This window comes from Myotis nattereri (genome assembly GCF_964212035.1).
Source record: "Myotis nattereri genome assembly, chromosome: 8".
Taxonomy (NCBI): Eukaryota; Metazoa; Chordata; class Mammalia; order Chiroptera; family Vespertilionidae; genus Myotis; species Myotis nattereri.
Genome location: NC_138083.1, coordinates 88,547,428 through 88,563,531, shown reverse-complemented (window position 1 = coordinate 88,563,531; position 16,104 = coordinate 88,547,428). Strand labels below are relative to the sequence as shown.

Sequence of the window (16,104 nt, the reverse complement as noted above, 5' to 3'; positions counted from 1 at the left end):
ACAGCCTGAATACAAACAGCCTTATACAAACAGCCTGAATGCAAACAGCCTGAATGCAAACAGCCTGAATACAAACAGCCTGTATACAAACAGCCTGAATGCAAACAGCCTGAATGCAAACAGCCTGAAAGCAAACAGCCTGAATACAACAGCCTCAAAATAAACAGCCTGAAAACAAACAGCCTGAATACAATAGCCTGAATGCAAACAGCCTGAATACAAACAGCCTGTATACAGCCTTTATACAAACAGCCTGAATGCAAACAGCCTGATACAAACAGCCTGAATGCAAACAGCCTGAATGCAAACAGCCTGAATGCAAACAGCCTTTATACAAACAGCCTGAATGCAAACAGCCTGAATACGAACAACCTTTATACAAACAGCCTGAATGCAAACAGCCTGAATACAAACAGCCTGAATGCAAACAGCTCTGTGCATTTCCTATTTATACATCTTAGCAGCACTGTGTCTGTTTCACAGGGACATGTACCAGGTAATTCACTCAGCATTGCTCTGCTTGCGCACTCTTTCTCTGACTCTACACCTCGCCATTAACCACCGCACCCCACAATCTTTTTTAAAAATATATTTTTATTGATATCAGAGAGGAAGGGAGAGAGAGAAATATCACTGATGAGAGAGAATCACTGATTGGCTGCGTCCTGCATGTGCCATAATGGGGATTGAACCTGCAAACCCAGCATGTGCCCTGGCCAGGAGTTGAGCCATGATCTCCTGGTGCACAGGCCGACACTCAACCACTGAGCCACGCCAGCCAGGCATGGCACCCCACAGTCTTAACCACCACACCCCACAGTCATCGCCAGGGCTCTGCAGCAGCCCGTCCTCGACCAGGAGGGGGGTTCCTACCTCCCTTGGGCATGGTCAGACTCATTTATTGGGTGAGGTGAGGAGCACTGTTAATGGTGTCAAAGATCGGTGCCCTCAGGCTCACTCAGGCTCAGAACCATCTCTGTTTTGTCTGGCACATTGTTCAAAACAGGAAAACTCACCTAAACATCCTGAAAGTCCAGTCGTGTTGGTTCTCTTGAGCAGGTGCTGCCCCTTCCAGGAAGGTGTGTATCCCCACTCACGTCAGCCTCCCCTCTGTCACTGTCTTACCCCAGGCGGTGTGGTCCAAACAGCACTGCACATTTTTTCAAGGAATTGTGAGGACACAAACAGCCTCTCTGTGTGAGTTGCAGAAATATGGTTATATAACTCCCCACCCCCCAAAACACACACACACAGAAAACCAAAACCATGACTAGCTAGCTTCTTCACTTGCAGGATCTGTCCAGGAGACCGGCAATGTAAGACACATATTAATATGTATAATAATGCGAGGCCGGATTCACTACACGGCCTGCCTGGTGGACATGACCAGCGTCAGAGTTCTCTGGTCAGAGCCAGCCCAGACTACCCTGAACATCTCATTGGGGTCCGCATTGCTTCCCCCATCCTTCCACACCGACCTGCATGGAGGAGTCCTCAGTGTCCTGGTCCAATAAACCCCACTTGCTGGGAAGGGAAGTGGACTCTTCCACGAGCCCAGCACCGCTCAGCCTACGATGAGGCGGATCTCGTGAATGTGGTCAGGATGCCCTTTCCTGTAGCTGAGCCCAGGTGCCCCTCACTTTACCTGGGAGCCTGCTGTCCACTGTGACACACTCCCCAATTGTTGCTTATTTGCCCCTAGAAAAGTTAATCGGGGTCAAATATAATGCTCGTGTTTTAGAGGTAAAACTAAAAAAGTATGCATACTTTCCATACACTTAAAACAGTCCTTTTTCTGTTGGGCATTTAGTCACCTACAGGCACAGAGTGTTGCATATCAGTATTTTAAAAAATGTTATATTAAGGCCCGGCCAGCGTGGCTGTGTGATTGAACGTTGACCTATGGATGGGGAGGTCATGGTTCGATTCCCAGTCAGGGCACATGCCCAAGTTGCGGGCTTGATAGCCAGTGGGGGCTGGGCAGGAGGCAGCCGATCAATGATTCTCTCTCATCATTGATGTTTCTAGCTTTCTCTCACTCCCTTTCCCCTCTGAAATAAATAAAAATATATTTTTCTAAAATGTTATATTAAGAAATATTGTTTAAATTTCTGAGTAGGAAATACATGTTCGGAAAGAAAATCATTGAAATAAGCACAATATTGATTAGCATTATTTTATCCCTACCTGGTTCCACCGTGACTCTTTAAAATTAAAAATAGCTGTAGGTTTGGTTTAAAAAAAAATTTTGTTTTTGGTCAATTTTCACCCAAGCATATTTTTTTTCCACTTATTTTTTTATGGAGAGAGGAAGGGATGGAAGGAGAGAAACATCAATGTGAGAGAGACTCTGACTGGGGCTGGATAGCAAACCTGCAACCCAGGCATGTGCCGTGCCCTTGACCAGGAATCGAACCAAAACCCGAGACCCTTCAGTGCACACACCAATGCTCTAGCCACTGAGCTTACCAGCCAGGGCAGCTAAGGGTTTTCATTGTTTTTATACTATTATTGCTGTCATGGTTTCTTCTGATCCAACTACTAATTTTCCTATAATAGAGTCTTCTCAGCTCTAAAAATTGAGGGTGGAATTTTTATTACTTTAATTATTACCACCAGATGCTGTGAAAAGGCAGGCCATCTTTGACTTTATGATTCAGGCTGATGGGCCTCTTTGTATTTTATCCCTTTTTCTCTCTTTTTTTTTCCAACCAATATTTTCCAAAATACACCTGACATCAAATGAATATTTTTTAAATGCCTATTTGAACTGCCAATGGAAATAGTTTAAATCTATACTATAGAGCCTCCTAAAAACCTGTCACTCTTTGTAGATTTTATTGTTTTGTGTGTGTCTTACATAGTGGGCAAAGATGGACTTAATTGTAATGGAGAGCACTGTGTTGCCTCATTGTGTTTTTTTCATTGGATTGATGGTTTAATGTCCATAAATTGCTTTGTGTTCGTACATAAGGCTAGAGAGAGTTATGTATACACCTGATGAAAAAGAGCAAATGTCTTACATATTTTATAGCACATGTGCTCTCATTAAATATATTACTGAGACGCCTGGCCGCCATGGTTCAGTGGTTGATCATCAACCTATGAACCAGGAGGTCATGATTTGATTCCCAGTCAGGGTACATGCCCAAGTTGTGGGCTTAATTCTCGGGGGGGGGGGGGGGTGTGCAGGAGGAAGCCAATCAGTGATTCTCTCATCATTGATGTTTCTATCTCTCTCTCCTCCTCCTCTCCTCTCCAGAATCAATAAAAGAAATTTTAAGTAAGAAATATATATGTGTATTATTGAGAGCTAGAAAATGAGGAGGAGGATAGCATCTTATTCAGTTTTGTGTCTCTTGTCTCTCCCCCCCCCCCCCCGCCGCCCCCCAGTACCTGGTTCTTTATAGAAGCTTAGTACATCTAAGAAGGGAAGATGACTTGTGTTATCACTAGCAACAGAATCATCTATCCTATCTAATAAAAGAGAAACATGGTAGTTAGCATACGACTGCTACCCTTCCCATTGGCTAATAAGGGCGATATGCAAATTAACTGCCAGCCAAGATGGCGGCTGGCAGCCAGGCAGCTTGAAACTAACATGAGGCTTGCTTGCTTCAGTGACGGAGGAAACCAACGTTCCCCGCCTGCCTTGCCGGCCTCTGAGCCTGCAGTTTGAAACATTGTTACAAATATAGAAGCTAAACAAAATCCCAGAAACCTGCTTTCAGCGAGCCGGGATCTCAGAGCTGGAGTTATACATTATTTCGATTATAGAACACAAACAAACCAGATACCTGCTTTCAGCAGCGGAGGCCTAAGAGCTGGAGCCTCAGAGCTAAAGCTGGCCCAGAATAAAAAAGAAAAAGAAAAAAAGGAGCAGTTGGAAGCTTCCGTCACCCGCCAGCCTGAAAACAGCCCTCAGCCCCTCACCCAGACTGGCCAGGCACCCCAGTGGGGACCCCCACCCTGAAGGGTGTGTGACCAGCTGCAAACAGCCATCATCCCCTCCCCCAGGCTGGCCAGGCACCCCAGTGGGGACCCCCACCCTGATCCAGGACACCCTTCAGGGCAAACCAGCCGCCCCCCCCCCCGCCCCCCCCCCGTGCACCAGGCCTCTATCCTATATAGCAAAAGGGTAATATGCCTCCCAGCACCGGGATCAGCGGAGCTGCGAGGCCTCCCGGCACCGGGATCAGCGTGACAGGGGGCAGCGCCCAAACCCCCTGATGGCCCTGTGGCTCTGTGTGTGACAGGGGGTGGGGCCACAACCTCCCTATCCGCCCTGCTCTGTTCGTGACAGGGGGCAGCGCCCCAACCCCCCGATTGGCCCTGCTGTGTGTGTGACGGGGTAGAGCCATAACCTCCCCATCAGCCCTGCCCTGAGTGTGAGAGTGGCGGTGCCCCAACCCCCTGATCCGCCCTGCTCTGTGTGTGACAGGGGGCGGTGCCCCAACTCCCCTATCGGCCCTACTCTGTGCGTGACAGGGGGGAGCTCCCCAACCCCCTGATTGGCCCTGCTCTGTGCGTGACGGGGTGGCGCCGCAACCTCCCCATCAACCCTGCCTTGAGTGTGAAAGGGGGTGGTGCCCCAACCCCCCAATCGGCCCTACCCTGAGCGTGACTGAGGGTGGCATTGCAATCTCCCAATCTGCCCTGCTCTGTGCATGACAGGGGGTGGCGCCCCAACTCCCCAATCGGCCCTGCTCTGAGCCCAACCAGGGGCTACACCTAGGGATTGGGCCTACCCTCTGCCACCCGGGAGCAGGCCTAAGCCAGCAGGTCGTTATCTCCTGAGGGGTCCCAGACTGCACGAGGGCACAAGCCGGGCTGAGGGACCCCCCCCCCGGCCCCCCGAGTGCACAAATTTTTGTGCACCGAGCCTCTAGTATACATATAAAAGCCTAAGCTACCGGATGACCAGCTGGTAGCTATGATGCGTACTGAACACCAGGGGGCAGACACTTAATCCAGGAGCTTCCCCTTGGTGGTCAGTGGGCTCCCACAGTGGAAGCACTGCTCAGCTGACAGACACCAGGCTCACAGCTGGTGAGCGCAGCTGCAGTGGCGTGAATCTCTCCTATGGACCCTCCCCTTGCGTGCCCCTGTGGCAGCGGCGGTAGTCGCAGCTGGGCTGGGATGAGCGAGAGCGGCACGGTGCCTAACCCGGGCTCGGGCTCCTCCCTGGCCGCCTGCACTACTTCGTGCTGTGTGGGATCAGCGCAGACAGCAGGCTGGAGCCCAACGAGCTGGCAGGTAAGGCCAGGCTGCTGCTGTGCAGAGGTCCACTGATCCCCGCTGGCCAGGCCAAGGGACCCCACCGGTGCATGAATCTGTGCACCAGGCCTCTGGTTTGTAATAGATTTCTCAACCCATTCACTTTCCCAGTTGGTTATAAATATAATCTGACTATGCCTCCTCTCATTTCCATGGCATTTACTTTTTCACATCTGTAATGATTGGATTGCTAAATCTTGCGATCAACAAGTTGGACATTCAGCTACGACTCTGCAAATAGAATGGCATCGTTTCTGACAGCGAGGGAATATATAGTCAGTGCAATGTTTCAGCAGCCCGTGACAGCTGTTGGTCGAAGAACATTAATCAAGTAACTGAGATGTTAGAAAATTGGAAGAAATTACACAGGAACCAGGAATAAAAAGGTTTAAGACTGTCTGGGGCTAGCCTTTGAACCTTGCTGAGGAGTCTTAGCATTCCTGTAAGTGTGAATTCAATGTGTCTTCGGTTTTGTGTGCCTGAGACCCTTTTTATTACAGGTAATTTTCGGCGTAAATCCATCAGCTAGATAAGCTGTCTCTCAGAACTTTCAAATGTCTTTTATTTCATCATCGGCACCGTGGCTGATTCATTTATGAATCACGCAACACTCCCATTTGCAGAGATTGATTCTCGTCTCGGTTTATTTTTCTCCGGGATCTGCCAGAGGCCGTCAGGCTCGTGTCCTGAAGGTTAATGCCCAAAGTCAAGCCAGCAACAGAGCCACGCGCTGCCAGGTTTCCAAGATGAGGACTGATTCCCTTCGCAGAAATAAACAATTCCTGCCATGTCCCGCGGTTCTGTGCGGCGCTGCCCGCGGCTGAGCAAGCGCATCAATACTGTGTCCCCACCCGCTGTACGTACTGATGACACTCGCTGTCACCGTGACTGACCGAGCAGCGGAGGGCGCACCTGCCAGGGACGCGCAGACGCGGAGCTCTCCATCCCGGTCTGGACACATGCCTTTGACGTGTATGTTACTTGGGCATCATGGCTTCACCTCCTGTGGGCTTTCCGGCCCCACGGCAAAGAGGGAGCAGGCCTTTGTGGGCTTTGTTTACCCGAGAGGGTCTCGGAGTGACACCCTTGGCCAAAGGCCGACTGTGGGTTTGGAGGGAAAATGACCTGAAGGTGGCTATTGCGAATCCTGACAAATGAGTAGCTCTGTGCGTTTAAGTCTCATAAAAGGCTCTATCTAATGGGCAAATGGATCATTTAATTCAATCACGAGAAACCGTTGGGGCTGTATTTTTATGTTCTACTTTATTGTCATGTCTCATAGGCTCTGAGGCAGCAGCAGAAGAGAAGAAATGGAGTCTCCGTGATGGTCAACAAGACTGTCCCCCGCGTGGTGCTGACACCCCTGAAGGTGTCTGACGAGCAGTCGGATTCGCCGTCAGGTAAAGAGTCGAAAGGGTCCGCGGGCCAGGCTCCCCCCGGAGAGACTTCCTCGCTGAAGGGAGATGCCAGGAATTCTCTCTGCAACTGAGCAATGGTTCCACTCGAGGTTCTGTTTAATGTTTCTAGGAGTTAATTCAGATTGTGGCCCAATGTTTCTGTACCTTTTGACTCTTTCGGTGATTAAAACACACAGAGTGTTTTGCTCCTTAAACAAAGGAACCAGCTCCTCATCAGCAAAGGACTTCCTTTGCTCACGTCAGTAGGGATAAGAAACGGCACTTCTAGGCGGGTGTTTGCTCTTGCTTTGCTTCTGTGTGGACGTGGAACTTTAATGGTGGACCGCACGCTGGTGGGCACTGCCCGCAGCAGCAGTTCGGGGGGTGTGCATTGTTTTGCGGTCCTCGGCTGCAGCACCGGGCATCCTTGATTAGGTTTCGTGTTCTGGCCACATCCTTCCCACCTCAGTGCAGGCCTGACCTTTTCTAATTTACCTCCTGTCACTTCATCAGCGATGTGCCGTTCTGTTTGTGATATACCGATGGCTGCATTTTCTGTGCCTACTGCAACGTAAAGTTATTTATAAAGGTACGATCGATCTCTCTCTCTCTCTCTCTCTCTCTCTCTCTCTCTCTCTCTCTCAGCTTCTCTTCTTGCGTCAGCTTCCTGTCTTGCATCGTCTCTAAGTGATATAACATTGTTGGAGCTTACTGGAGTATTTTTACAAAAGATCTCAGTGTTTCTTTTATAAGCTGTCAGATCAGCGAACGTGTTTTTGACGCCACTATTAGGCCGTCTGTTCTTGCTTTTTGTTCTGTGTGATTGATTTATTGGGCTTTCTCTTTGTAGCCAGTAAAGGAATCAGATTGTGGCCCAAGGTAGTGAATTAACTCTTAGAAAAGGAGATTATATCTACAGCTTTTTAAGACAATTTGAGATGTTTCTTTCCAAGGACAGCAAGAGGAAGATAATGACCTAATAACTATTTCCTTTTTTAGGATCCGAATCTAAAAATGGTGAAGCAGACAGCTCAGATAAAGAAATGAAACATGGGCAAAAATCTCCCACTGGAAAACAAACAAGTCAGCACTTAAAACGGTTAAAAAAGTCTGGTTTAGGTGAGTGTTCAATGGACTATGACATTTCACAGTCTAGAGATTTATATCTTTTTGAATGAAATTGTGGAAATTCTCAGAACATTTTTTTAAGGGTAAAACAAACATTTCTTAAATCATTCCAATTTATCTAAACCAAAAGGGTACTAAACAAGGAAATGTAGTTATAATGGAATGACCTTAAGCATTCAGATGATTAAATATTGCTTAAAAATTGCTAAAATGTGTGAATGACATTATTGTATGAAACAAAGGCTAAAGATAAGATACTTAAAATTACATCTACAAGTATTTATCTGCCAAGTATGATTCTATTTGATGAGCAATATTTTGTTCCCGCCACCGGATTTAACTTAAGAATATACCATATGGGGGGAATGCAACTTTATAAAGACTTCACTGAGCTGAGAGTACATGTCCTGGGGGTCGGCTGCAGTAAGCTGCCCAGCCTTGCTTCTCATCGGTGCTGCTTGAAATAGTCAGTCGTGCTTGTCTGGAAACTAGAGTGAAGCTGCTAATCAGTGTGGGAGACCCCGTCCATGGGTCTTCCAAGTCAGCGCCAGAGTTTCTTCTGAAGATCTCCTTCCGGATAACATCTCATCAGGAACTCCACAGCAGCAGCCCAGGGAGAAGGAAGATGAGAAGGAACAAGATGAAAACAAACCGCTGCTGGGCAGCACACTGCCGTTCTCTGCCAGTTCGGCCTTGCTGGAAGTCTGGGCCAAATGGCTTCATTTCTCGTAGTTACTTCACCCCTCAAGAAGGGCAGTGATAATGACCTGGGTCATTGTAACATTTTGTAAAATGATAGAAACTACACATTTATTGACCTGAACTCTATTCCTGGTTCTGCGCTTATTTTCTTGGAAATTTAGGGTAGTTCTTCTTTGCAGAGTTTTTCTGTTTGCAAAATTCAAGCAAGATTGTGACACATTTATTTTTAGTGTTTTAGTAAAGGTTTATTGATTGCCTACTATATACCAGGAATTTTGCTAACTCCTAGGCACATTTAATAAGTCTTGCTATATTTTTTAGATATCTTCCGGGAAGCAGAATTTATTTTTAATTTTTTCAATGTAGCATAATGATCTCTTTTGCATTATTTCCAGAGCTAAATAATTTTATAGTTTTTGTGTAGCCTCAAACGTATGTGTGTGTTTGTGTATAATCACACTTACACATATACTGATGTAGTTTTTATTTTTCTACTAGCCTTTTGGGGGGGTTGTAAAATCAATTCTTTAACATGAGTAGCTTCTGAAGTAGAAAACTGTCATGGGAGAATGATATGTAAAGAATGTCCTAAAAAAATGCCGTATTATGATACCCAAAGTATTTAAAAAGTCATTGACCTTCAATTAAAAATAGTCTGCTGACAAACTCAGTAAATTCAGCATCATATCAGAAAATTCACCCGGCCGGCGTGGCTCAGTGGTTGAGTATCAACCAACCTATGAACCAGGAGGTCACGGTTTGACTCCCCGTCAAGTTGCAGGCTCGATCCCCAGTGTGGAGTGTGCAGGAGTCAGCTGATCAATGATCCTCTCTCATCATTGATGTTTCTATCTCTCTCTCCCTTTCCCTTCCTCTCTGAAATCAATAAAAATATATGTTAAAAAATGTCAAGGCACAGGCCTTGCTGTTTAATTGCTTAGCTAACTTCAGGCCTGGAAGTCAAGGCCATTGTGTGCTGGACATCAGCATCCTCGCAGGCGCTCAGGTCTGCAGCCAGGACCTCATTATCTAATTGTTGCCTAGGAGTCCTGCATGCCAGGAAGAAGCTCACTTGTTAAAAATTGTATTGTGAGAGTATTTTAGCTGACTTGTTAGCAAATTTAAAAAGGCAATAAAGGAGATTGCTGTGTTCTTTTTAACCTGCTTTCTTTTAGACCTCAAAGTGCTAGAAACAATGAAGCCCCTTAATGAAAGAATGGACCAGTAAACTCATATTCATGCCCATGTTGAATGCAATGGTCTAGGTGTTTAGACAGAAGATGCCTCATTTAGTCCTTACTTCAATGATGTACAGTAGAATTATTTCCACTTTCTTCAGCTGAAGAAACAGGACCAGAGGATTAAGGAGGTTTGCCCAGACCCATCAATGACACAGCTAAGATACAAGTGAAGGCACAGCTAACTCCAGTCTAAACAGCTCATCTTGGATATGGTCTGACTGTCAAATCCTTTAGCTCAGTGGTCGGCAAACTCATTAGTCAACAGAGCCAAATATCAACAGGACAACAATTGAAATTTCTTTTGAGAGCCAAATTTTTTAAACTTAAACTATATAGGTAGGTACATTGTTATCAACTTAATTAGGTTACTCCTAAGGCTTAGGAAGACCCACACTCAAGGGCCAAAGAGCCACATGTGGCTTGTGAGCCGCAGTTTGCCAACCACTGCTTTAGCCGATTTGGTAGACCTTTGGAGACCACTGAAGAGCAGCATGGCCCTCTGTGACATGAGTCTGCCAGAGGTGTTAAAATGCGAGTACTCTAGCCCTGGCTGGTGTGAAGTGTCAGCTCCTGCAGGGTCTCCAGTTCGATTCCCAGTTAAGGGCACGCCCCTGGGATGCAGGTTCCATCCCTGCCCCAGTAGGGGCACGTAGGGTGTGTGCAGGAGGCAACCAATCTATGTGTCTCTCTCACATCAATATTTCTCTATCTGCCTCCCTCTCTCTTTTTCTCCCTTCCCTCCCTTCCACTCTTATCCTCGGGTGGGGGTAAACAAACAAAAAAATGCAGGCACCCCAGTTACTCTAACAAGGAGAATGAGCAACTCTAAGATTTTTTGGCTGATCCTGTAAAATGAAAGAGATGAGGAAAAGGGGGGATTTAAATTAAGTCAATTACGGTAAACATTTGTCAAGATAAACTGCAGGTAATTACTGGGAAGGAAGTGTGACTGACTCTAACCTAGCAAGCAGCTTAGTGGCGTGGCTTATTTTGTGGGAATGAAGTCAATAGTACTTATGAAGCCCAATACTCTAGAGTGAAAAGTGAAAAAATGCAAAATGACAGGAAGCGCCTTAAATGTGACCATCTCCAGACAGTAGCCACGTCTCTTTCAGGAAGGATTGTTCCGATGCTCTGTGGCCTGAGGGAGCTGGCAGAGTGGAAGATTCTCTGTGCTGTGAAGCATTGTAGTCTGGATGGTGTTTAGCACTCTGTAAGGCACATTGATGGATATTTTGCTCTCCAACCTCTGCCATTAACCTTGCTCATTTTTTTCAAATAATGACCTTCTGTCCATCTTCGAGGCTCTCACCCTCTTATTAGAAGGTGCTAAATACACGTTTTAAATTTATATTTATTGATGAGAGAGAGGAGGAGGGAGGGAGGGAGGGTGAGAGAGAGAGAGAGAGAGAGAGAGAGAAAGAGACATACACCAATTTTGCTGTTCCACTTATTGATGCATTCATTGGTTGATTCTTGTATGTGCCCTGACTTGGGATTGAACCTGTAACCTTGACCCTTGACGTACCGGAACAACACTCTAACCAACTGAGCTACTCAGCCAGAGCTGAATAAGTTTTGAATGCATTATTTATAGGCAACCAGATGGGCTAGTAGGTTTGTCTGGATGGATGAGGTATCCTATAGGTTTCTGCATAGTAGGCAAGTTACTTAGATACCCTGGAATAAAATTACCTCTCCCAGGAGACCTGTACTCTTGGGATAGGTCATTCTTTGAGGACCAATGTTAGCTCCAGAACCAATGTGAAGGAAGATGAACAACCAGCACTCCCAGCCAGCCAGATGGGGAGAACTGGTTCTTCATTATCTGTTTTCCCAGCAGAGTTAGACATCCAATTCTGCAGTTTCAGAAATGCAGTTTTCACCTCCTTTGCCATCTCCAGGTGGAGGTAACTGTATAAAAGCCCTAATCTACTGAAGCCATCTATGATAATAAAAGCGTAATATGCTAATTAGACCTGACAGCCGAACGACCTTCCGGACATCCTTCCGGATGACCTTCTGGGGCTGCAAGGGCTGAGGCAGCTGCATGGCTGTGAGGGCTGAGCCCCTTGCATGAATTTCATGCATCGGGCCTCTAGTTCTAAACAAAAACAAATGCTACAAGTCGTTTCTAATTTCAGGTAATTCTGACACTAAACTCAGTAAATATCAGCCTTTAGGGTGTTAATCTAAATTTTCATCCTTATTGTGAGATTTCCAGAACAGGATATGAAATACTTTTCATCGTCCCTTATGCACTTGCTTTTTGGTCTCTGGCCATGTTAGTTTGTCAAATTGCAGGATAGTCACTGTTTTCAAGGTGGAGGTTTTACCTGAGTCTCGGAGCCTCCTGAGTGTAGCCCAGCACACAGTGGACCCCGGTGTTTCCCTGAGGACCCTGCAGTGGAGGATGCCCCCCAGGGCCCCTCAGGTCCCTGCGGAGGCCAGCTCCCAGGAGAGGGCTAGAGCACACAATAAAAATAGACACAGTGAGCGCCGACACCCGAGTCATTCTAGTTCTGATCGTGCTCTTGAGATCCTGTGGGAAATATTTCACCGCCTAGGGACCCACTACTTTTGACATTGGTGTTTTGTGTTATCTTTGTTCTGTTTGTTTTGTTCTTAACCAGGATTATTTATGGGAAGTAACAGGATATTTCTCTGAGTAGCTCTCTGATGGAATAGACACGAGACATGGGTCAATTGAGTGCAGTTGAAAAAAACAAACAGATCTATAGAATATTTTTCTGATGATGTTATAGCAAAAGATAAAACTTTTGTTAGCCCTCCCCCATTTCTTAATCATGTACGGTAGGAAACGTTATTCTGTGATGCGTAAAACAAATGCTAGCAGTATCTCCAAGAGCTCTTTTATATCATACGTCTGCAGGTTATTATAATAGTAATATTAGACTACCACATCCAATGAGCTGAGAGGTAGGTGACAGCTGAAAATGGGGTTTAAAGTACATGTGTTTCTTGCCTAATCAGTTGGTTTAATATCCTGTCTGCTTATCTTAGCAAAGGATGAAACTCATTTAAAAGCTCCCCTGTGGAGTCTTCAGAGAGAACCCTGGTACATTAGCATCTCATGGAGTCCAGGACACTTGGCGGGTGGATTGTACACATCTAAAAAATTGTTTAATGCTATTCTCTCCTACCACTCTCTTACAAATTAATTTCTCACATGTTCCCTTAGCTAAAATCAGGGGTCATTTACCTAAACCAGTTTTTAATGATAGCTCTTCCTATCCACTCAGAAGGAGTTTACAGAGTGCCTGCCAACTCGCCTAAGATTGTAATGGATGTCTCTGAGGGGTTTGGAATAAATGTGCTTGCTGAGCCCAACTTCTGGGATTCGTTCCAATATATTTTATTTGGTTTAATCTTTTTTGTAGTGAAGAATGATAACATTACTGGTTTCATAAAATGTTATATACTTTAAGAATAAATCAATGCAGAAAAATAAGACTTGAAAAATAAGCCTCAATCTATCATCCAAAATAATCTCTCTCAGTGTTTTATAAACAGATTTGACATCTCTTCATGTGTAAGTCTAGCCAGAGGTCATCACTGAGAAACTGTATTATGCCATTTAAATTAAAAGTATAAAATTTAAGCCCAGGCTGCCTACTAAAAAAGAACAGAAGTAAAATTTTAGAAGAGTATTGCTAACCATTGCCACGAGATCTATTTATTGCTAAAAGGTCTCTCCAAAGGTATTAAATAAATGAAAAAACTGGAAGAGGAGTAATTATCTTTTTTAAGTATTCATTTAACGTTGGACAGTATATTGTAAAGGACAGGGAAATAATTACACGCGTAGCCCCTCCTACCTCCATGTCTTGGTTAGTTTTATTATTTTTTTATACATCGTTGTTAACATTTATATTCTGTTCTGCAGTCAGCATTCCCATAGTTCATGACCCCGGTACTATATTTCAATGGATTCAGTGCTCCCCGGTAGACTCTCTACACGGTTTTTCATGTGTGAAGGCTATGCGGATCCTCGTCATAGAAGGTGTGATTTTGACCTCAGATGCATGTGTACCCCTTAGACTTCACTCTTGGAAAGCTTCTGTGTTTTTCTCCGAGCTCTTTCAGAACCTTCCTCTTGGTTCCTATGAGGCAATGAAGCGCTCTTTTCCTTCTGAACTCCTTCTGTATTTTCCTCTGGTCCCACGCGCTCTGGTCTGCCCTGGCGTGTGCTCCTGCCCCCATGTCAACGGTGTGTCTTGGGGTTTGTGTTTTGTGTGTGAATCCTGTGTGGGTCCCTTCTGGGAGTCTGAGTGTTTCCGCCAGCGTTCTACCCACTGATCCACGGGAGCACCGACGTCTGCAGCCGCTCCTGAGACTGGTGCTCTTCCAAGTCCCTTTGGTCAGCGTAACAGAGACTTGCCCTGGCCCTGTTTGGACGCAGGCCCATGGCTTTTATCTTGGAATCGTCCTGGTGCTCCTATAGCAGAGATTCTCACTGTGGCTTCTTCCTCCTCCCATGGCCCTCAAATACTTGACACTCTCTAGTGTCAGGAATTGACACTAAAATGACTGCATCTTTCCTTTCTCTGGATACTGTAGGGAGACGAGGTACCAGCTTTAACAAGCTAGGGCAATCAGATATAATTGGATTGTCCTTAAGCCAGTTAGGAGTAAGTGCGTGAGGAGAATTAAAAAGGAATTAAACATTCTCTGTGGCAGCAAATTTAGCAAGAGTTTCATCTGTTCTGTTTTTGTTCCAAAATTATGAAACATGCTTTTGCTTAAATGGACATCTTTGAAGCAGGTCTTTTGGTGTTGCAATAAAAGACCACGTACCTCTCTGAATCGTTTCCCCTCTGATATTCTTGATGATTTTGAAGCAAACTAAACAGTAACCAGCAGCGTAATCCATACTTCTCACATGGCTCGTAACATGTATTTCAAAAGTGTTTCAGTTTTCTCTCTTCTCCAATGCCCCCTCCCAGTCAGAATTACTGTTGGTAAGCAACCCCAGTTCCTTCATATTGAGAATCTCCAGGCCATAAAAAACAACTAAGCAAATGCCTTCCCTATATTTTCAACACTTCTGCCTCTAGGTTTTACCTTTGCCTCTGATAAAGGTAAGCAGCTTCTTCCCTATTCTCTCCCCGTGGCCTTTTTGTTTTAATTGTCAAGTACTTCAAACATAGAGAAAAATACAGAAGCTAATGAAGCAGACATGTACACATCCACACCGTGACTCAACAAACATTAGGAGTTTGCGAGATTTGCTTTCGATTTTTAAAAGATAGATAAAACTTTTGTACTTTTTGTGTTTATAAGTGAGATTGGCCAAGAAATTTTCTCTTTCTGTCTTTATCCTTACTTTGGAATAAAGGTTATATGAACTTCATAAAGTGAACTAAAGTACTTCCTTGCATTGCCTAGTCACTGAGACCTGTATAATACGAAATAATGGGAAAGTTTCTTGGTGTCCTGGTAAAATTCATCTTCAGAGCTATTTCTGATAAGTGCTTTGTGCGCATGTAGGCTGGGGGGTTGCCTATTTATCCATTTTTTAAAAGATTTTATAAATTCATTCAGGTTTTCTACTTTTAAGTTAAATGTGAAAGTTTATAAACATAACAGTTTGTCTTCAAAGATACTGGCTAAAGTCGTAGTATTACTTGTGCTTTTTAAAATCTATATATAACTACTTTTGCCTTGTAAACCTATAATATATCTCAAACTACGTGCCTACCTTTCATTCCTATTCATGTTCATTGATGCTATCTCTCTCTAGAGGTATGCCTATTTTATTAGTCTAATAAAAGAAAAATTATTTGTCCTTTTTTAAATTTCATGAATGCCTATCTTAATTTTTAAATTTTTCGTATTTTTCTTTCTCAAGTTTTTATTCCTGGGTTCATGTATTAACTTCTTGATGTGTACCTTTAACAAGTGACTTTTCAATATTTTTTCCACTCTCTAATATATACAATTTGCCTTTAAAACCTATTGAGCTTCAATTTAAAAATTTTAACATTATCATTCAGAATCAAAATATTTTGTAATTTTTGTTGCAATTTTTTCCCTTTAACTTACGAAATATTTAGAAATGTGTTTTTGAATGTGCAAATAATGATGGATATGTGAGGACTGAACAGTTGCTGTGTTCGTGTTAATTGATACCTACTCATATTTCTTTGTGAAAAGAAAGGTGAGGTTTTATGTTATTCTCTAGTATTTGTTGAGACTCACTGGTCAGTTTTTTGGCTTTGTTTATGCTTGTTTTCTTACTGTCCCTGGAGTGCTGACAAACATCGCTTCCTCTGAAGGGCTCCGTGCAGCGCCCCAGGTTAAATTCATCGGTACGAGGTGGATTATTGAGTTGCTGA

At 44.5% G+C, this 16,104-nt stretch overlaps 1 protein-coding gene across 1 annotated transcript in view; it reads left to right on the top strand.

Annotated features, from left to right (window-relative positions):
- Positions 1-16,104, top strand: part of ASXL3 (ASXL transcriptional regulator 3) — a gene marked incomplete at its 3' end in the record, with an annotated part of 169,922 nt that overhangs the window by 95,633 nt on the left and 58,185 nt on the right. The window contains exons 6-7 of the mRNA XM_081097332.1: positions 6,560-6,677; positions 7,674-7,793. Of these exons, the coding sequence (XP_080953458.1) occupies positions 6,560-6,677; positions 7,674-7,793 (238 nt within the window). The remainder of the gene's footprint in view (positions 1-6,559; positions 6,678-7,673; positions 7,794-16,104) is intronic.